The sequence below is a fragment of the Sardina pilchardus genome, chromosome 15 (genome assembly GCF_963854185.1).
Source record: "Sardina pilchardus chromosome 15, fSarPil1.1, whole genome shotgun sequence".
NCBI classification, from domain to species: domain Eukaryota; kingdom Metazoa; phylum Chordata; class Actinopteri; order Clupeiformes; family Clupeidae; genus Sardina; species Sardina pilchardus.
Window position 1 is genome coordinate 19,187,098 of NC_085008.1, and position 22,140 is coordinate 19,209,237.

The window sequence follows — 22,140 nt, forward strand, 5'->3', positions numbered from 1 at the left end:
TTAATTAATGATGTAAAACATAAGGATGAAACTATGTACCCCAAATGACCTCCAAAGATAGTGAGGGATGGTGTGGCAAAGAAAAACAAGCTTTTTCACAGTGGCACACATGTCTGGGTCAGTACTATATATTGCAGGTTTTATTGAGAGTCACTGTCAGTAACAGATGTAAATATAAACATTGCTGTATAGCCAGGTTGCTGATAATATACCAATGAAAACAAGGGAACTGTTGCAACAGACCATACTGTACGTTAAAAATCTACCGGTATGCTACTAGGTCATGTCTGTGTCTTCATATAATAAAACAACAAAGGTTTCAATACCTGTTTTCATTTCATTGTGGATAAATCATTTTTATAAATATTACCAAATACATGTTCTCACATTGGTATTAATATAATACATGTTTTAAAATCCCAAATAAAACATTCATTCCATTACGTAAAGTCAGTGACGGGTGGTTTTGCAGTATGTACTGTCATCACATTTTTTTGAAGTTGATCTGGGATATACTATATGTATACTGATTATGTTCTATACCAGACAAAAAAATACAATACAAAAGTTTGATTGCAGATAGCCATGGGATCTGGCTATGAGAGACCCCCCCTCCCCACACACACACACACCAAACCCCCAAACACCCTTTTTTGATAGATAATCATCACACACTCAGCTGAGCTCTGACCACAGACTGGGAGGGATGGAAAAGTCCATTATCTGAGCATGTTCATGTAAAGTGCACTATTAAGGATCACAAAGTGAGATTTGTTGTTTTTGCCAGGCTACACTGTGTAGCCTTTGTTTTGCTTGTTTGTTTGTTTGTTTGTTTGTTTGTTTTTAGAACTTAACCATTGGGATAACTCCATTCCAGGTGCAGAGTCCTTCCATCTGACTGCGGATGCCCTCGGCCACAGACTGATATGATGCTAAAGGCTTTAGCACGCTGGTGGGATAACTGCTGTACCTAACTTCCTCTCAGCATGAGCTGCTGTAAACCTGACCAGAGACGTAAGAAAAAGCCCTGCCTAAGGGATCTGTTGTGACCATCACTGTTGGTAACTGGTAGGCATTCTGCTGGTCTCAAATAAACTAAGTGGGACTAGTACAGAAAAAAGCGAGCTCTTGTGATCAAATGTGTTACGGTACTCTAAATTTGGGGAATGCCATCCCAGATGTCTAAGATATTACAAAATAAACACAAATTATGAGCATCTATCTCTGTAGCAGCGCCCTTTACAATTTTAAGGTTGATAGAATTTACAAATTGCCTAGCTATAAATTTGTTAATATTCTCATACTTTTTGTCATATGTTTAAATACCATCTGATTGCTTTACAACAGAATAATAACTTGGATCCATTATACAGATAATCTTATTAGCACGTATAATTCATAGCTCTTATCATCTTAAAAATACAATAATATATCTCTGTATCTTACATATCTATGACGTGTGGACGTAAGACAAATGAAACCACAGTGATGACTAGGGACACATTCGAATGGTATTACGGACTAAAATATCTCTCAACAATGGGAGGATGATACTTTATCTTGCAATTACAATTTTTGGCCAAAGGGTGGCTCTAGAATGCAACAGCACCACTCCTGCATCACTGGAACATCAGGTAGAAAACGCAGAGGATGACCTTGATATGTTCTCATTAATGGCTGCCCTACACACAAATTTAGAAAATCAAACCAGCACAGTACATGTGGCTGTGCGTCATAATCAAAAGAACGGGTTCTCAGTAAGAGGGAGAGCGCATGGTCGGTTTGGATGACCAGTCTGGGGGAGGACATCTACAGACAGACCGCCTTAATCTGCCCAGAAGTGAGCACAGGCCAGACTAGAACACAAAGTATGTATATTTCTGGTGATAATGTCTCATAAACTTAAATACTGCATACACATACCATTAAATACTCTTAATGAAATATATAACTATAATGCAGGATAATGCAATATTTCTCTCTATTATGTATGTAGAAACTAAAGCTTTCACAATTATACTATACATCTTAGATTGCCATGTACATATATTCATAATCTGTATCATATTTATTTTTATAACAAAAATTATAATAAGAATAATACATAAATAATATTACAAATTCTATCAAATATGGAAGCTTAAAAAAAATTAAGACATTGATTAGACCCACCATTTCCCTGCATGAGTGCTTCCCAATACCACCAGTGGCTCAGAGGCAATCTATAGGATACTGTCATGGTCATCCAAGACAGCAGGGGTCACTGTGGGGAGAGTAAGATAATGGCTCTGTCCCTTAAAGAGCTGTTTCTTTCAGGTCGTTGAGGTTTGGCATCCGCGAGCGAGGGGGCCGGCCGAAGCCGTGGCCGTTCTGGCCTCCCTGGGCGGCCAGTTGGTCGGGGTAGGGGTTCCCGTCGGCGCGGCCCAGGGCCGAAGCGTGCCAGCTGGACTCCAGCTGCCCCGGGAGCGGGTAGACGGCCTGCCGGCTCTTGGACTGCGACGAGACCCCCACGCTGACGCCTCCTCCTCCCCCACCTCCCCCCTGGTGGCCACTGCGGGCCTCTGCGAAGCCCCCGCTCTTGGAGGAGGGCGGGTTGGGCAGTGCCTGGAAGCGCAGTTCGGAGGGCACAGTCTGGTTGGACGAGGAGCTGGACAGATGCAGGAGCTTCCTCAGGGACCTGAGAGGCTGATTCTAAACAGGAGCAAGGGGAAAACAAACACGTGTGCGAGAAACCAATTGGGACGGAATCATTACGGTGACTCACGACAGGCCTAACACAATATATTCACTGTTGCAGACACTTTACATAAACAAGGCTGATACATTTGGATCTTTCCTCATACTTTGAGGTATCATGAGCATTTTGGTCAAAATAACCAAGGCAGATGGTCGCCCTCATCAACGAGCTAACCATCCCTCATTATGAAATGCCATTACATTCATGACACTGTCTCCATGATGTGGTATGATGTGTATATTGTATGTTAAAATGTCAAATTAGTTGGCACAATCGAGAGAAGAAACATACCCGAATTATAACACTGCCAACTGGTGTACTGTATGTCTGTGCTCAAGTCTGACATTCTCAACCAAACAAAGTCCACTGACTTGGACGCTTTCAGCATCGTATTCATTACTTGTAGCAACAGAACAACTCCCCAAAGAGCACTGGCTGAGGAGAGGGCAGAGCAGAGTCTGTCACCATGAGAGCCCCATCATCAGGTATCGGCTGGCCACGCAATGCTGCTGACACATACTCTCTGTCTCTCAGGCTGTAAAGTCTGGTTCAGGTTTATGTATGTATCCGGGTGTGAGTGTGTGTGTGTGTGTGTGTGTGTGTGTGTGTGTGTGTGTGTGTGTGTGTGTGTGGATGTGCATTTGTGTATATGCATTTGCATGTGTGTATGTGTGTGTGTGTGTGTGTGTGCGTGTGTGTGTGTGTGTGAGAGCACATACATGTGCATATATGTATATGCAATTTGTGTGTGTGTGTATATGTATGCATTTCCGTGCGTGTGTGTGTTTGAGTGTGCACAGCGCTGGAGCCAGAGGAACACACTCCTACACAGTGCTCTTTCAGCCACCTCCAGCTCTGCGGCTCTGTCTCCGCTACAGTCAGCCCACACCTTAGTCATCGCTCGCTGTTTACACAGGAGCGGGGAGGGCCCCGGCACTGCTCCCCAGACACGCTGCGCAGCCAGTGCTCACGGACGAGGGCCGACTCCGGCACCGATCTGGCCCACATCCAGCACATTCATGACAGATGCGGTCCTGATTCAGGCAAGATTTATGTCGGATTTATGCCGTATTTGGGCTTACCAATGCCAGATCTGGTGCTATCAATGGCAGGTTTGTGGAAGCTCCATGGCAGATATGGCCAAGATTCATGACAGATTTTTCTAGACCAAGGCCAGATTTTGGGCATATTTGTTCTAGAATAAACTTCTATCTGTTAGGCTCTGCTGTCAGATGTTGTTTTTTCCTTTAGAGGTTAGCGGCCACTGTACCTGAGGAGGAGGTTCTGTCATCTTCTCAATGTTCCACTCATCTTGGTCCAGGTTGCGATCCCGATCGCGGTCTCGCGTCCGGTTCCGATGACGGCTGCTTTGGTGCGAGGATGACCTGACTGACTTCTGCATGACCACAGGATCCGGTCCATCAGTCGGGACCTGGCCAATCAGACGACAGACAGATTAGACAGACATGCAACGCGGACCAATGGCAGCACAGATTTAGCCGACCGCGTCAGAGCCCAAACCCCACATACCCCATAGCCCACGAGGAGAGGGCACTACAGCACAGCCAATGGTCGTCTTGTTCTCATTAGCTCATTCTCATTAGTAGTGTGCTCGTTCTCTGAAAAACAACACTACGGACACACTACTAACTCCCATTTAGAAGACGTGTTGGGTTGCTTTGGCGTTCCAAAACGGTTGAGTGAGCTGCTGAATTCTGACAGAAATGGTGCGGAATGAAATTAATCGTTAATCAATTACACGCACTGAGCGTGTGCCGCCGCTAAAACTGGAACAGCACTGGTACTGGGACCTCTCGAGGGCGGATATAAACTCTCAATGTCACCGCGTGGAGGAGTGGGCAATCTGTTGAAGCTTTCCGCTCTGGTATCGCACTTGGCCAAATCATCCGGCGAGAAGAGTAAAATGACTATTATATATATATATATATATATATATATATATATATATATATATTTCCAATCTGACAACAGTCTCTTTCTGCCATTTAAGCAAAAGACAAGGCAATCCACCCCCCGCAGCTTGCTGTCTCACAGAGTATCTCAGGCCGGGGGGGGGGGGGGGGGGGGTTATTAACATGAGAGGCTGAATGAATCTATTCTGGCCGTTGCCACTCGTTCAGGCCCTTCCTTCCCATCATCCTCCCATCGTCGATCACAGCTGGGTGATAAACGAGGGCAGGGAGCCTGGTAATTGGCGAGACTTTTGTCTTTTTCCTCCCGAGCCTAAAAACCATACCATTTTGTGCAGTAGGCTCTTGTCTGAGGCTAAAATAAGTAAACACGGAGATTGCACTTCTTCTAAATAATTCACTTAGACCAAGAGGCCATTTAGTCACTCATGAGTAATTGATCTGGCAAAAGACTCGGCACACTGGATCTTCAGCGTGTAATCAGTGATATTTCGGGATGCTGTTTAGTGGCTGATCATTGCTGTGGCAGTAGGACACTCCCTTCTCTGGTGAGATGTTGCATGTTTGTGAAGGCAGCAAACGGGACTCTGTGCTTTAAAAAAAAAAAAAAAAAAAAAAAAGACAACAACAACAAAAATGTATGTAAGCAGGCACTGGCTTCCAAATGGGCTCTGGCGTCATGCAAACCTTGTCCTGGGTGGACAATCAATAGATGGAAACCACCGCCCACCACCACCACCACCCACCACCCACCCCCGGCCTCTGCTCACATGCTGGAGGAGTCAGTGGAGATGTCACCACCACCCACCCTGCCACACCACCGGATGGCCCCTGAAAAAAGATGCTCCGCCAGATCCACACAGGCTTACCCCCCCGAGAGTGCACCGGCAAAAGACAGACGTATAGTCGGAGAGGTAAGCTCTCGGTAAGCACCTGGTCTTTATCCATTGACAGCAGGCATGGCTAATGCTGCTTAGAGTTGCAGTGCCCTATGTACTGACAATATGAGACAGAAAGCTACCAGAGTTGTCTGTCTGTAGTGGGGGGAGTGGGAAGCATGTTATGGATCTGGTGGAAATATTGCAACACAAAATTGGCCAGCAAGATTTGGGAAAAGATAACGTTGATTAATAATGTTAGTGGCATGCAATGGCACTGGACTGGCGTGGCGGCACTGATTTAGGGCAGGTTAATGGAACAGCGATTTTGATGAATGACCAGATATACCATCGGTGAAGACACTACAGGGAGCACTTTCATAGAGGAGTTATGCTTTAAGTGACTCTTTGAGTTAAACAGGGGGAAAAGACATTTCTTGATGATGGGACTCCGTCCGTCTACGACGTCGGCCTGGAATACAAGAGGCACAAGATGCATGATGGGACATTTGGACAACAAAGCTGCAGGACAACTAGACAACAAGACAACAAGACAATTTTCCATCTCACATGGGGGGTCTTGACACGACATGGGTAAAGCATGTTTCAGCTACTGACTGGTGGGTACACTGTGGTATTGCTAATTTACACCATACACACTGAGACAACGCACACACATAGAGTACACACACAGAGCATGTAGACTAATAGACGATAGCACACAGAAAGCTAAATGATGTAAAGCTGGGCTAACGGTGGGAAGAGTTGGGAGAGTGACTGGAGGGTTTTTCCTTGTCTCGTTTTGTCCCATTCTGAGATGTGCCGTTTTGATTTGATTCTTGCTCAGACTTGTATGAGAGACACAAAAAACACACGCCCACATTGCACTCTTGTGCACACACACACAAACACACACACACACACACACACACACACACACACACACACACACACACACACACACACACACACACACACACACACACACACACACACACACACACACACACACACACACACACACACACACACACACACATGCATCTGAGTACCCACCGTCTGGGACTTCTTCTTCTTCTTCTTTATTGCTCTGAAGAAGCCCTGCTTCTCTTTCTCTTTGGATGGCTCAGGGGCGTTCATGCTGACAGCCTCCGGTCCCGTCCTGCACACATAACACACACAACACACACTTGGCACGGGAGACAAAGGGGGGGATCCAGCTAACCCTCCGAGGAAATCAGAGTCCCACAGAATCCCTCCTCAGCACTTTCTTGTACGCTTTTGTTTACATTCCATTAATCTTCATAGACATGTTGGACCTTTACTTTGCCATGCTTGTTTTTGTAAGCAATGTAGTTTCATTTCACTCAATAAATGACATTACATTTTTCCACTGAGACCTTACACACACTCCCACATAATCTTACCATATCTTTCTAGCTATTTGATATTTATGCTACTAGTTACTAGCAGTACTACCAATAATACATACTACAGTGCTTGGGTGAAAACTGTAAAGGGCTAATCTCTACATGCAACCCCTTTCATGACATTTCCTCTGTGTAACACAAGACAACACAAGACAGCACAAGTCTGGCTTTTCAATAAAACATGGTCACACCAAGTGCATTTAACCCCGACCATCTTTAAGTAGTACAGTACCTCTTTCACCCTATACCTTTCCTATGCTGTCCATAGACCAAACACTCTACAGTATAGTGTTAACTTAAGTCTGTCTGCCTAGTCATTCTAGAGCAGTAGAGAGGGACGCCCCTACCGTATATTAGTGCTTGTACATGTCTGAGTCTGGCGGGTTGGGCTGTCCACTCACCAGGGGTCAAAGGCAGGCTGGCGTTTGGCGTGGTTGCTCATGGAGCTGCTGTCTCCTCCGGTCAACCCCGACCCGCGATTCTGGTTCCCGCTGTCATGAAAGGAGTTGTCGGGTCGAGGAGAGGGCACTGTGACCGAAACGGACAGGGGGGGGACATTATAACAACGTGCCTCAAGCAACAGGAGGGACAGCTCAAGGAACAGCTCATATAAAAGGCCATTAAAAGAAGGTTCCGGAAAGAAAATATGTGTGTGTGTGTGTGTGTGTGTGTGTGTGTGTGTGAGTGTGTGCGCTCACCCCTGTAGAAGCTTCCCACCCTGCGGGGCATGGACTCGCTGTAGATCATGCGGTTCTCCTTCGAGGAGCCGGTGTCCTCGGGGTGCTGCTCGTGGTACATGCCCACCTGTGACATCAGAGAATGAAATACTGACACACACACACACACACACACACACACTCTCTCATACACACGCTGCTCAGCTGCTTACCGTTTCTCAACTACAGACAGGCTGGCCAATGGAGCAGCATGTGGCCTCATCGGTCAGATAAAAAACCCAAATGCTTTCAGAGCGCTTTCATTACTACATCATTTGTAGTAGCGTAGTTCCAGAAGCATGCGTTTTTTTCTTGACCATATGAACTTGGTAAGTAGGTACTAAGTGTTTGTATTTTTGCTACAGTGTCTTTGAAGCAGAAAAGGTAGGCATGGGGGAGGGGGGGGGGGGGTACAGAAGAAGGGAGAAAGGAGAGTACGAGACAGGGGAGACACTCTTTTTTTCTTGTGAATTAATAATGAAGTCAAGGGAAGCTGAGATCAAAAGAAGAATGAGGGGAAATGTGCTGAGCCCACCTCACATGGCTGGGATGGGATTCCCCCTCCAGTATTCTCCACTACATTACTCTTACGTAGGCCAGCTTTAAAGGACCCTTACCATAATATTCACACATCCACTCTCATATCACCAGTTTTAAAGGACCCTTTACCATAACATTCACACATTCACAGCAAGTATCACCAGTTTTATCACCATAACATTCACACATCCACTGGAAGTATAACCAGTTTAAAAGGACCCTTACCATAACATTCACACATTTACTGTCATATCACCAATTTTAATTGACCCCTTACCATAACATTCACACATTCACTGCCAGTATCACCAGTTTTAAAGGACCCTTACCATAACATTCACACCTCCACTGCCAGCCTCACCAGTTTTAAAGAAGCTTATCCTTACCATAACATATTCACACATTTACTGTCAATATCACCTGTCACTGTATTCTAGATAACTGGGATATAGTAATCACACTTGTGATCACACTGCAGTTTCAGCTATCAACAAGGCGCACAAAACAGCTAAGCAAAGAGCAGAGCAGAGAGAGAGACAGAGAGGGGGATACAGTGTGCGTGAGTGTGTGTCAGGGGGTATACTGTCTGCGTGAGTGTGTCGGGGGGGGATGTTAAGTCATGAAAAAGACAGAGAGAGAGAAATGGGGGGGTTTACATCATGTGTGAGTGTGTGTGTGTCAGGGGTGATACAGTATAAGTCATGAAAAAGACAAACAGAAAGAGAGAGATGGGGTGTACATGTGGGAGTGTGTGTGTGTCGGGGGGGAGTAAGTCATGAAAAAGACAAACAGAAAGAGAGAGATGGGGTGTACATTATGTGGGAGTGTGTGTGTGTGTCAAGGGGGGGCAAGTCATGAAAAAGACAGACACAGAGAGAGAAAGAGCGGAGAGGAGAGAGAGGCACATTGAGGTGAGTGCGGGCAGGTGGGAGGAGGGTGGAGGAGTGAGGTGACCCGGACCTCGCTCTTCTGGCGCGGGGCGTGAAAGGAGGGGGTGGTGTTGTCCCGCGTGGAGTCCCTGATCAGGGGCCGCGAGTGGGGTGCGTCGGAGGCGAGCGGCGGCTCGCTCTGTCAGCGGAGAGATGAAGCAGTGGCGGCAGCGGCAGCCCAAGCACAGAGTACACACACACACAAACACAGACACAGACACAGACACAGACACAGACACAGACACAGACACAGACACAGACACAGACACAGACACAGACACAGACACAGACACAGACACAGACACACAGACACAGACAGACACAAACTCACAGGAGAGACACACACACATAAAATACACATTCGCACACATATACACACACACAGGTGAACATGAAAACACATACAAACAAAAAAACATGAGAGAGCATAGATAAATTACAAGCGCAAAGGCACAGATATATGAGCAGAAGAAGATACAGACTTGGATTTGTCATTCAAAGGAAACCCCAACTCTGTTACAAACAGTACAAAACACTGCTACACCAGTTCTAAAACAACCAGCATTGACTCCTGTGCTATCCAGAGGTTAAAACACTTTGGCCCCAGGAGCCACTATGATGCTGCCTGTATCGAACCGGGCACGGCGAGGCAGTGTGAACCGCTACGGCTCTGTGGGCAAGACCACCTGGAACTTAAATAGCCTCTGAGTCCATTGTTAGGATGGAGTGAGTGCGGGGCGGCGGAGCTCTCAAACAACAGCGCTGGAAGCTGCAGCAGGCGCTTTTGAGCAGCAGATCCACGGCTCTGCACTCAGGCCCACATACAAAAAAAATCAGCAGTTACTGGACCAGTGGGAGCGGAGTTATGTAGTTAGAGAGAGAGAGAGAGAGAGAGAGAGAGAGAGAGAGAGGAGAGAGGGGGAGGGGGAAATGGAACAGAACCCAGGGAGAAAGGAAAGGACCAAGAATAAGAGACAGTGAGAGAGGTAGAAGGAGTGCCAAAGAGGGAGAGAAAGAGGGAAATAATAACCAAAAGAGGGAGAGAGAGAGAGAGAGAGGGAGAGAGAGAGGTAGAGGGAGTGCCAAAAAGAAATAATAACCAAAAGAGGGAGAAAGAGAAAGAGAGAGAGGGAGAGGGAGAAAGAGGGAGAGTAGGTTGGAAAACATAAACATGAGCCAGGAGTAAGAGAGAGTGAGGGAGGCTGTGTGAGTGTATGACAGCAATAATAAACAGGAGGCCAGAGAGAGGAGAGACAGACCCTGCCCATGTCTTCACCCAGGTCCTCTCTGGAGACGGAGCTGCCCATATGGCGGGGCAGTGTGCGGTGTTGCAGCTGAGGCGAGAGCAGCTGCAGGCTGCTGGCGCGGACTGGCATGCCCTGCCCAACCGCCAGGCCTCCGCCGCCACCACCACCACCACCACCACCGCCGCCGCCTCCACCACCTCCGCCGCTGTCCGTGCCATGGGGCCGGCCTCGCTCGCGCCGCACGTACATGGAGTGGCGGTGGGGCCGCTGCTGGGAGGAGAAAGGGCTGGTGTAGCCCAGGCCGTAGGGGAATGCAGCCTCGTGGGGTGCCGAGAGGGAGTGACCGTGGCTCCTGCCACCTCCTCCGGGGTCCAGGCCGTCGGGGGATTTGGAGTCCAACTCCTGCTGCTGCTGCTGCTGCTGGCTCTTGTGGCGCGACGACGAGCGGCGGAAGGACGAGTCTAACGTCCCGCCCTCCCGCTCGCCCTTGCGGGAGGACGAGGACGTGGAGGCGGCGGCCGGGCTGTGTCCGGAGCGGTCGTTGTGGCGCATGGAAGGGCTGCCGGGCGCGGTCAGGCCCTGGTGCAGGTCCAGGCAGCTGGCGGGGAAGTAGCGGCTGGGTGGGGGCTCGTCCGGGATCAGGCGCGGGTCGCTCAGGTTGCCGACGGACTTGGCGTCGCTGAGCATGCCGTGGCTCTTGGAGAAACTCAGGAACGACGAGGATTTCCTGTCGCCCGAAGAGGACAGCGCTTCCCCGTAGCCGTGACGACCGTGCTTTTCGCGGTCCCCCTGCAACGTGCCGGTCTTGCCCTCCACAAACGAGTGGCGGTTCTGCGAGCGCGAGCCCGTGGACTTGAGGTACTTGGCCCCGGGTCCGTCAGCAGGCTTGCCGGGGCCCGGGCCAAGGTCAAAGTCCGGGTCCTTGGGGCCTTGGAGCATGTGAGGCAGGTTGCTGTGGTTGGACATGGCCAGGTCTTTGCCGCAGGAGGCCGAGCGGTTGAGACTCTGCGGCTGGTAGCTCTTGGGGTGCAGTGTGGGGCTGAGGCTGGTGGAGGGGGCCGAGGGCAGCACGTTGCCGTTCAGGAACGCCTCCGAGCTGCCCGGCGGGTGCAAGTCCTCGTGGCGCGGCAGGCTGGAGCAGTCCCGGCTGTTGGAGCGGTGGTGACCAGAACTCTTCGATCCGTGACTTCTGCTGAACGGAAGAGAGAGAGCAAAAGAGAGAAAAAGAAAGAGAAAGACAAAAAGAAAGAATGGAATGTGATTATATTATATATAAGTTATCTGTGTATGAGGGAAACAATACAAAAATGTAAATAAAAAAAGTAAAATAATAAAAAAATGTTTTAGGACAAAGACCAGCACAAGAGAGAAATGCAGTGCCCCTCCTTACCTGCTGGAGGCAGTGTTGTCATGGTGTGGCTTCCTCTTGGAGGAGCGAACAGGGGTGGGCGTGAGGGGACCGGGCCGCTCGCCAACGCGCTGGTTCTGGAAGGCTTGGTGGTTGAGGCTCTGCTCCGTCAGAAAACGCTCATTGGGGTTCAGCAGCAGTAGGTTCTAAGATGGTGCACACACAGACATGCAGCATTTAAATCCCATTTATTGAACCATCTCACAGATGAAGTACTTTCGAAAAGGATACTGTGTAGCCTTGCCCCAAGTACCCCTATGTTATAGTAAAGGAACACAAAACATATCATCAGGTGACAACAGACCACCACTACCAGTTGACACAGGCCTGTGTGTATACCCACATGAAAACAAACTCACATGATCACTAACTGTAACCCAAGGCATACACATGCACACACAACTCAAGGCTAAAAAAACAGTGTGTTTTGTGCTACAGAGACTTTGTTAGCATTTCCACACAAACAGACTAGTCAAGTTTAGCAAAAACATTCTGACATTATGACTATGACAGTGCAGACAACTGGCTAGTGCTCTTCAGCTGCTAACACAGAAACTGCGCTACACTTCATTGGCATTCTGACAACGTATGAAAGGGAGTGAGAGCTGAAGTTCACATGAGTCACAGGCATTATCATAACTACTGAACGACTTGATTAGGGAGGCCAGTGAATCATGAGCCACCCATGGCAAAAAAAAAACAAACCCATCAGTAAGGGCTGGTCCTTTTTTATTTATATCAAGACATAAAAATAAGATCTGATTAAAAAGAAATTCTCCAAAAAAAGAGGAAAATGAAATGAAAAGATATTTCTAGTCTTCCCCGCAGAGTTAGATGAAACGTCGCATTATGTAACTTTCCAACAAATGCTTGTGCCTATAAATATTCCCATAATGCAGTCAAGGATGTGTCGTCTTTGCATTTCTCTTGGTTTCACAGAAGCTGAAATCAAACATTCAAAGTTCTTTTTCTGAAGATTTCAGGTAGTGAGTCATCTCAGACCATGTGTGCTTTTTTTTTAACCCCCTCTGCCTAGTTATTCTCCCTGAGTTGCATTCTTCAGCTTCCACCCACCAGTTGATATCAATCAGCACATGTTCTGAGTGACATTTAGGCAGAATTATGAGGATGGCTTTTCCCAAATTGGCTGTGTGTGTGTGTGTGTGTGTGTGTGTGTGTGTGTGTGTCTTGACCTGTACGCGTGTGTTTGTGTGTGTTCGATCGGTTGACTTGCTAGTGAGGGTGATACTGGTTACATGCTGGCATCACGTAATGAAAAGAGAAATAAAGTGAGTGCCACATCGAGATAGACAGAGAGAGAGAGAGAGAGAGAGAGAGAGAAAGAGAGAGAGAGACAAAGCATATGAGGGAACGTGTGTGGCATTCTGAGTGACCCTCTGCGCTGTTAGTCATTCTGAGTGAGTGAGTGAGTGAGGAGTAGGAGAGAGGAGAGCGACCGCTTCATTCTGTCACCTTGAGCACCATGGCTCTCAAAAAGCAATATTTCAAAAAGAGAATAGACAGAGAAAAGGAAAGACACAAGCACAGTGGGAAACAAAGTAAGTGGCTGCAGTGTCTTTGTCATTTCTGACTCACAGACATGAGCTGAACCTCCATAAACAGTATACATTCACGGTGACCGTCCGAGCAATTGTAGGTGGAAAAAAGAGCAGAACTAAAATGTACATTAGTAATCTTTGAGGTCCGAGCATATAGCATGAGGGTGCAAATGAGAAAAGGCCTGGAGAGTGTGAGACAGCTCGTGGCTTGCTGTGGTGCTCTGGAGTGAGTTCTTGCCTAGCGGGTAGCCTACAGCGGGAAGGTGATTAGGCTTTTGTATAAGCGGTGAGTCATCAGCAGCAACAGGAAAAAACGTACTGCCCACTAGCCTGACACGAGCCTCCAACGTCTCCAGAACACAACAGCACGGAAGCAACCAGTGCAAACAAGACATACCCAGCTACGGGGGCTACGGAGGCAGAGGAGAAAGTTGGACCTGTGCGTGCGCGCGCGCGCACACACACACACACACACACACACACACACACACACATATACAAACACACCTACACAATACACAAGCCTACACACACATACACACACACACGCACACCTTTACTCATACAGAGTATACCTACACACACACACACAGACACACAAGCACAAGCAAAAATACAAACACAAACACACAGTCCATACACATACACCTGTAAGCACAACACCTATACATGTCCAATATGGTTTCACACTTTGCAACTTATTTGACTGCTCAACAATGAATCCGACAGAACCATGTCTCCAATATGCTATGCCAGGACCAATTGCACTCCCATTAGTTGGTGCCTGATGCCATGACAGTGTTTGATACGTTATCCCTAAGCTATCAAAGTATTGACAACCACCTCAAATTTACAAGTTGATTTACAGTTTAAAACATCACTCTTGCAACGGAGGGCTCTAGACTAGTAAAGTGGTCCCCACATATGATGATCATCTTTGAGGAGTGTGAAGCCACATCTCAAGACATCATTAATTTAGGAGGTAATTAGAAAAAATTAGACGCCATTTTATAGTCCATCTTAAAAATCCTTCATAAAACTTCCTATAATTTCTGTATAAATAGGTTTGGAGCTGTGGGGCAGAGTGTCTGTGGCTAAGGAACTGTGGGGAGCCTCTCCGCTCTTGGAGAGGCTTAGATTGGAGTCTGGAGTGTTTTCAGTGGGACCAGCAGTGACGCCCGTGACCCATTTCCTCGTCCAATGAAAGCGCCCCCCCTCTCCTCTCCCTGATCCCATCTCCCATGAGCCCGGACTAGTCCTGGCAGGAGAGAGCACGGCTCCATCTGCACAACACACACACACACACACACACACACTTGTGTGTGCACACAAACATGCATAAACATACACATACACACACACACAGGCATGTTTTACACATACACAAGCAGACATACCCATGCATGCACGCATGAATGTACGCACACACATACATACACACGCACACACACATACAGAAACACCAACAAACTAGAATACCTCACTAATACAAACACATTCACACATGTTACCTCTCTCTCACTCACACATAAACACACACACATAAACACACACGCACACACACACACACTGACACACACACACACACACACACACACACACACACACACACACACACACACACACACACACACACACACACACACACACACACACACACACACACACACACACACACACACACACATACACACACACACACACACACACAGAAACATACACTAGCTGTGTGAGATGCCTCACCTTCATCAGGTCCAGCAAGACGGTATTGAGGATGCCCAAATATCTTCTTTCCAGAGTCTGGGGATGGTTTACTGTGGGGAACTGGGAACAAACACAAAATCACAAGAAGATCAAACTTTTGGCAACCACCACCTCAACCACTTGCTATAAATGAAATTTGCATGTGGCTGTTGACAAGCACATTCCAGACGCAATGCTGTGATGATTCCCTATGAGGTCAAACCCGTGTGTATGTGCATGTGTGTGTGTGTGTGTGTGTGTGTGTCTCTGACAGCTCTGCTGGTGTGTCGACGTGCCATGGGCCTTGGCCATCGTACCCGCTGCTAATCCCATCTGCTGGGCCGCTGTCAGCCCGCAATCACACTCAGCCCTGATCCTCCTCCTGCTTCATCAACACTCCCATCCCACCCATCCCACCCATCCCCACGCCTTCCATCCGGCCGCCATTACGGCTCCCTTCACACCTCCATGATGGCTCTGAACTCGCCAGTGTCCTCCAAGAGGCTACGCACTCCCAATTAGAGACAATGATGATTCCCCTCATGAGCTCTCAATGAGGTCTGCGGAAGGTGGGCCAAGGCTACGCACACATCATCACCTCTAATGCCTGGCAGAGCCGCCATATGCACAGCTTAGACTGGAGCCGTTACTGCTTACAGGAGGAGCTCAGCCAGACCATAATGGAGGATGGGGGGGGGGAGTTATTTGATGATTAGCGATGCTGTTTGTGTGGAAGCCCAAAAGCCAGACACACACAATCTGCCTTTTGTGAATATTGTTCCTTTCCTGCAGCGATCGCATCGAGCTCTGTTACAATACATCCTGATTCGGCTAATCAAGTCCCTCGGGGGTGAGTGAGTGTTACAGCCAGGTGTGTGTGATTAGAGTTGACACTAAAACCTGCAGGAGGGGAGGTCTGTGGAGGGAATGAGGGGGCTTCAGGTATGAAAACATTCTGAGTCTCTCCTCTCTTTTTATGTTGTTGCACACTGTGCTGAACGCCGCCAAATAAAGGCCTGCAGTACCAGGGCCCTCATTAGAGAATGGCACGGCATGTTTCCCTGATGGTTTCCTGTGGATGTTAAATAGTGGAGGTGTTTCTGATGATGGATGAGAGATGTGGAGATGGTAGAGAGACAAACCACAAAGGTAAACCAAACACTAACATATGATACAGGACAACCCTTCTCATCTGAGGGCCGGGGCATTCAAATTGGGCAAACAGTAGCGAACGTTCGTGGTGAACATGTTTTCTTTGAACAGATCAATTTCAATGATTTGCTGCCAACATTCCATTCGAACAGTACCTGTACTAACTGCCATATTGACGTTATGAACTAACCCCATGCATTTCTATGGAGGATTCCTTGAATGCTGGTGTCTCCTCATTAGAGAGTCTCTGGGAGGATGCAAGTGAGAACCAGTGGAGGCCAAGGCAATGCACCTCTGGGCACCAGAGGGTCAAGAGGGTCAGGAGCTGGAGTTGGTCTGAATGCTGTGGCATCGGCAGGTCCACCTAGCCTGTTGGTACCACACTACACTACAGGGCACTTCACAAGTCCCAGGTCCAGCCTGACTACCAGCCACAGCCTCTGAAGCTCCACTGTGCTTCAGCACCAGAGCACAGCAAACAGGCGCGCCAAGATGAGTCACCATGATCCAATCAGTCACAGGGCCAGGCTCACAGCCAGGGAGAGAGCAAGGCGGCAGGATAGGCGGTGGGGAGGAGGAGGGCGCTAACACAGAGATGCGGAGGGCAGGGGAGGGCAGGGGAGAATGCTGGCTGAGAGTAACATAACACAGGTTAAAAGAGGACAACACAAAGAGGGAGGAAGAGACACAGATGGAAAAACAAAGATGCATGACAAGAAAGTGACAGAAACTTGAAGGACAAGAGAGATGCAGAGAAACAGGCAGATAAAAGAAAGAGAAAGAACAGACAGAGCTGTGTGCAAACACAAAACACACCTTATGGCCTGAAGTTGAGACGAAGAGATGGGAGATGATGACGAGAAACGACAGTAATATTAGGAGTGAAAACTGGCGGAGGAGGACTAAAGTGTAAAGCACAGACTAGAACAGGGGTCTCCAACAGGTAGCTCACAAGCTACCAGTAGCACCCCACCTGTTATAAAGAGCTCTCAAAAAAAGGCTCACGGAAAGTGTTTGCGAATTTTATAACAAAGTCACTTGGTAAATCTGGAAAAAAAACTTTCAAATCAAATTCACAATCTACAAAGACAGAAGGTAAAGGAATTGAAAGGAACGTTAAAACACATAGAACACTTTTGGGTGAAGATTAGCTACAGTATGTGAATACATGCTACTACTAATAGCCTATAAAACGGTAGTAGCTCTCGGCCATGTTCATATTGTCAAAGTAGCCCTTGGAGGAAAAAAGGTCGGAGACCCCTGAGCTACAGACAGTGGAGGAGTATCTATTTATTGGAGGAGTGGAGAGGAGAGGAGAGGAGAGGAGAGGTGAGGTGAGGTGGGACAGGCTCACCCTCAGGCCGTGGAAGCGAGGGTTGTTGTAGAAGAGCTTCATCTGCTCGGGGGGCAGCGGGCCCAGCACCTTCTGGATGGTGTAGAGCTGGTCGATCTCGCTCTCGCCCGGGAACAGAGGCTGACCGTCGCTCAACTCGCCCAGGATGCAGCCCACCGACCACATGTCCACCGCCTTCCCATAGGGGGCGCTGGAGAAGAGGAGGAGTGAGAGGGAGGGAGGGAGGGGGAGGGAGGGAGAGAGAGATAGAGGTAAGAGACAGATAGAGAGAAAGTGAGAGAGAGTTAAAGGACCAAAAGGCAGAGATAGAGAGAGAGAGAGAGGGGTGAGAAGAGATGGGGAGAAAGGGAGAAAGAGGGTGATGGAGAGAGAGAGATGGAAGGGAAAGAGGGAAGCAAGAGAGAGAGAGGGAAGGAGAGGACAAGAACCAGAGGGATAAAGAGCGAAGAGAATCTTATTTATTATTATGCAGCTACATTTATTCATCTATTATTACACGGCTGTATTTATTTATTGTTATACAGATCCATTAGTCCATTAACAGCTCCATTCGCGTTGTTGGCTTGCCCTGTCTGGCCTTGTTTTCCAAAAAATGACTGGCATACGAAGCATTAGCCCTCGCAAATGTCCCTGTGTGCACTTAACATTCCCTCCAAGTCATCTAGTATTTACCCCTCTGAAATGCAGAGACTATGCAGCAAGAGTGACTTGGACCTCCCCGTGCTCTACGTGCGCGGTCACTGCACCACAGCTGATGCATTATCCAAGAACATTCTCTTCTGATGTATAATAAACAGTGTGTTCAGGGAAGAGGACACTAAATAATGAAAACAGTGAGCTTTTCTTTCTTTTTCTTTTTTTTTTTTTTTTTAAAAGAAATAAGTCAAGCTTGTACCTTTACAGACAAAACGCTTTGGCGAAACATATCCAACACACATCCCGTTGGGGAAAGGGGGTTCAGGAGCAGATGCGTATAAACACAAGCATAGACTTTAAGAATTAATGGGAGACACAGAGTGACAGAGAGCATGCACACCACGAGAGGAGCTAAGAGCAGAGGCTCTGTGGAGGGAGACGGCTGAAATATTGAAGCAGTGTGAGACAGACAGGGAAATGGGAGAGTGGGAGAAATAGGGAGAACAAGAGAGAGAGAGGGTTAGAGAAAGGAAGAGAGAGAAAGAGAGAGATAGAGAAAAAGAAAGATGGAGATTAGGCAAGCTGGAGGAGCTGCAGAGGAGGCACTGCAATATGGAGAGACACTCAGCAAATGTTTCTCTTCCGCACACATTTGTCTTAAGCAGCAGGTGGAAGAGAGAGAGAGAGAGAGAGAGAGAGAGAGAGAGAGAGAGAGAGAGAGAGAGAGAGAGAGAGAGAGAGAGAGAGAGAGAGAGAAAAGAAGAGAGGCTTTTTTTCTCCTGAATTATTTCCCGCTGGGTGGTGGTGGGTTAATGTGGAGCGTGATGCTAGGGAAAGCAAGCTCTCTTACCTGACAGAGTAAATTAACAGAAACCCTTCTCTTTCTCTCTCTCTCTATATATATATATATACTATATATGTATATATTTCTCTCTCTCTCTCTCTCTCTCAAAGGTGGGGTATGACAGACAAACACACACACACACACACACACACACACACACACACACACACACACACAAGCACACACACACACACACACACACACACACACACACACACACACACACACACACACACACACACACACACACACACACACAAGCACACACACAAGCACACAAACAAGCACACACACGCACACGCACAGGGTCGAAGACTAACCCCAGAAGCAGCTCCGGTGAGCGGTACCATCTGGTGGCCACATACTCGGTGTAGTTGGCATCATTCCCCTCTGACAGGTTACGGGCAAAGCCTAGTGAAGAGAGAAACGTAGAGAAGATAAGAACCCTGAGCATCAGACCTGCCGAGATCAACAACTACATTTAGAGTAATATAGAATGGATAGAACCTGGAAAGGACTAGAACCTTGAGCATTAGACCTGTAGATCAGCAACTAAATTTAGAGTAATATAGAATGGATAGAACATGGAAAGGACTAGAACCTTGAGCATTGGAACAGCCAAGACCACCAACTGCATTTAGAGTAATTAAACTCCAACTACTGATGCAATATGCATAGCTAGCTAGACAATAATTACAAGCAATCTACTTGCTGCACATTAACACTAATGACCAAGTCAATACATTGACTGGACAGAACAAGCCTACAAAGGGCTATCGGCAAACTGTCCATCGCAGCTCACTCTAGTAAGCAGCGACAGCTCCACGCTGTTAGATGACTGGCAGAGTGGACATTTAAGAGACAGACATGGAAATGGCACATGCAGAGTGTGTGTGTGTGTGTGGGGGGGGGGGGGGGCTCTCATCCGCACCAAATGCTTCAGCGGTCTGCTCGGGCTCTCGTGCCGTCCCAACAGGACGGCCGTGTGGCCAACATGATGTTGCTGTCATCAGTCTGGCGTGACAGACAGCGGCTCTGTTGTCACTTTCAGGGCCACGCGTATAGTGTGTGTGTGTGTGTGTGTTTGTGTGTGTACTATGTGTGTCTGTGTCACAAGCCTCCCAGACGAGACCATATCAAGGCTGGCCCTCTCGTAAAGAGAGAGAGAGCGAGAGAGAGAGAGAGAGAGAGAGAGAAAGAGAAAGAGAGAGAGAGAGAGAGCAATATGCAATGACTGAGAAGAAGAGGATAAGACAGGCGTAAAAAATTAGCCTGGTGGCAGCTCTGTTCTTTTTTCCTTCCTTCTTTCTTTCTTTCTTTCTTTTCAGCAATTCTTGGAAAAAACATTGAGCGCACATAATGTCCGCCTTTGCCTGCCTCTCTGCCTGTCACAACTTATGAATGTCATCGCCCGCCCAACGCCAAATGTCACACGGTGCATTTGATTGCAAACAGGTTGCCAAAGTTGTCAAAGATGGGGGAGGAGGGGAGGGGGGGTTGTGGCACTATTAAACAGGCAAATGACGGAGGAGAGTGAAGTGTGACACATCAAGCGTGAAGCGTTAAGTGTTTACTGACAGGAACGTGTTGTGTTGTGTTGTGTGTGATGTGCCCTACCGATGCACCTAGGCTGACCTACAGGACAAGGCAGGAAGTCATGGTGTTAAGGTCAATTTATTGCCCAGAAGTATCACCCGACAAAAAAAAAAAAAGATGCAAAAAAATCTAATAAAATTAAGTATTGCTTAGTCTGGTATTTACTGAGTAATGTTTTTGGTGAGCAATTACTAGCTGCCTGGATTAGGAGCTGGCCTTCAGTTGAGCTGATATGAGTTGGTTATTGTTCACCAGGCAACCCTGAGTTTCACTCACCAAAGTCACACAGCTTGAGCACGTCATCTGAGCTGATGAGGAGGTTCTCTGGCTTGATGTCTGCGGGAAGAGTCAGAGGGACAAAGAAATAAAAAAGAGAGAGATTATCACTCCATTACGAAACATCTGTCTTACTTTCTCACATGGTTACATTGGAATTCCCAACCCCAAGGCAAAGCAAGACAACAAATCACCAAGCTTTTCCCCATTTCGACTTTTATTAAGCCATGATGTAGATCGAGGGTGCTGCTTAAGAAAGAAAACTATGCCATATAACAACTACCCCGGCAGTGTGGAACATAAATATATATACGTCTATGGTGTGGAACCTCACTAAATACAGACTAAAAGGATTTTCCCATTTGTTGTTCCTTTCCATTGCTCTTTAAGATAGAGAAAGAGGTACAAAAAACAATATGCAAGAAAAAAATAATAAAAGAAATACCGGTAATGAAAGACAGAGAGACGGCAAGTGAAATATACAAACAAAAAGAGGGTGAACATGAGAGAAAGACAAAGACACATTACGGGGTCTGTCTTTTCCACGGCTTCTCTACAGGTCGTGGTATCATAGCCATCATTAATGGCTGCACAGCTGCCGTGTGAGGAAATCAATGCGTGAAGATGCCTCAGAGCTCTTTAGGGCTCTTCAGTTCAGTCTCAAGTGCTGGTACTGAGACAAGAGCATGAACCCCGGAGGATGTGACCTGAAAACCGCACACTGACCTTTCCTCTCTTTGGTGTCATGGTTCGCAAAACAACACGCAGACACACAAAACAACATCAAATTGACCGTAAACGTCTGCAAGTCCACTTAGGACATACTGTGTCTGGCTTCTGGACCTTTGGATGACATAGAGGTCTGATTATGTGTTGGGACTCATAATATTGTCTGGTGTTTTTCTCCCTGCGAGCGTTGGGCCATCTGGACACTCCTGCTCCACTCTGCCTCAGGATGCTAGCCAAAAGCTCATAGCATGCAAACTATTGAGCAGACAGGGATGACATAGTAATCCCATTACCAAACCGGAGAGGAATGCTTTGAGCTTCTCAAATAAACTGCGCCAAAAACATTCTAACAAAGCACTATGGATGGGGCAGGGGAAAAATCTGTTATGTTTTATTTGCGGTCATTTTGAGAGCATTCAGAGCCTTGTTAGGCAG

The 22,140-nt window shown here is 47.4% G+C and overlaps 1 protein-coding gene across 1 annotated transcript in view; it reads right to left on the reverse strand.

The window, feature by feature from the left end:
• Positions 1-112: 112 nt before the first annotated feature.
• The window catches only part of LOC134102024 (cyclin-dependent kinase-like 5), a 55,774-nt gene continuing 33,746 nt past the window's right edge, over positions 113-22,140 (reverse strand). Inside the window, exons 7-20 of the mRNA XM_062555972.1 lie at positions 20,977-21,036; positions 19,425-19,515; positions 17,625-17,814; positions 15,119-15,199; positions 11,799-11,962; positions 10,612-11,597; positions 10,421-10,557; positions 9,193-9,300; positions 7,675-7,780; positions 7,378-7,504; positions 6,603-6,708; positions 5,896-6,018; positions 4,008-4,169; positions 113-2,691 (exon numbers count right to left, since the gene is read on the reverse strand). Coding sequence (XP_062411956.1) covers positions 2,296-2,691; positions 4,008-4,169; positions 5,896-6,018; positions 6,603-6,708; positions 7,378-7,504; positions 7,675-7,780; positions 9,193-9,300; positions 10,421-10,557; positions 10,612-11,597; positions 11,799-11,962; positions 15,119-15,199; positions 17,625-17,814; positions 19,425-19,515; positions 20,977-21,036 — 2,837 coding nt within the window. The 3' untranslated portion in view covers positions 113-2,295. The remainder of the gene's footprint in view (positions 2,692-4,007; positions 4,170-5,895; positions 6,019-6,602; positions 6,709-7,377; positions 7,505-7,674; positions 7,781-9,192; positions 9,301-10,420; positions 10,558-10,611; positions 11,598-11,798; positions 11,963-15,118; positions 15,200-17,624; positions 17,815-19,424; positions 19,516-20,976; positions 21,037-22,140) is intronic.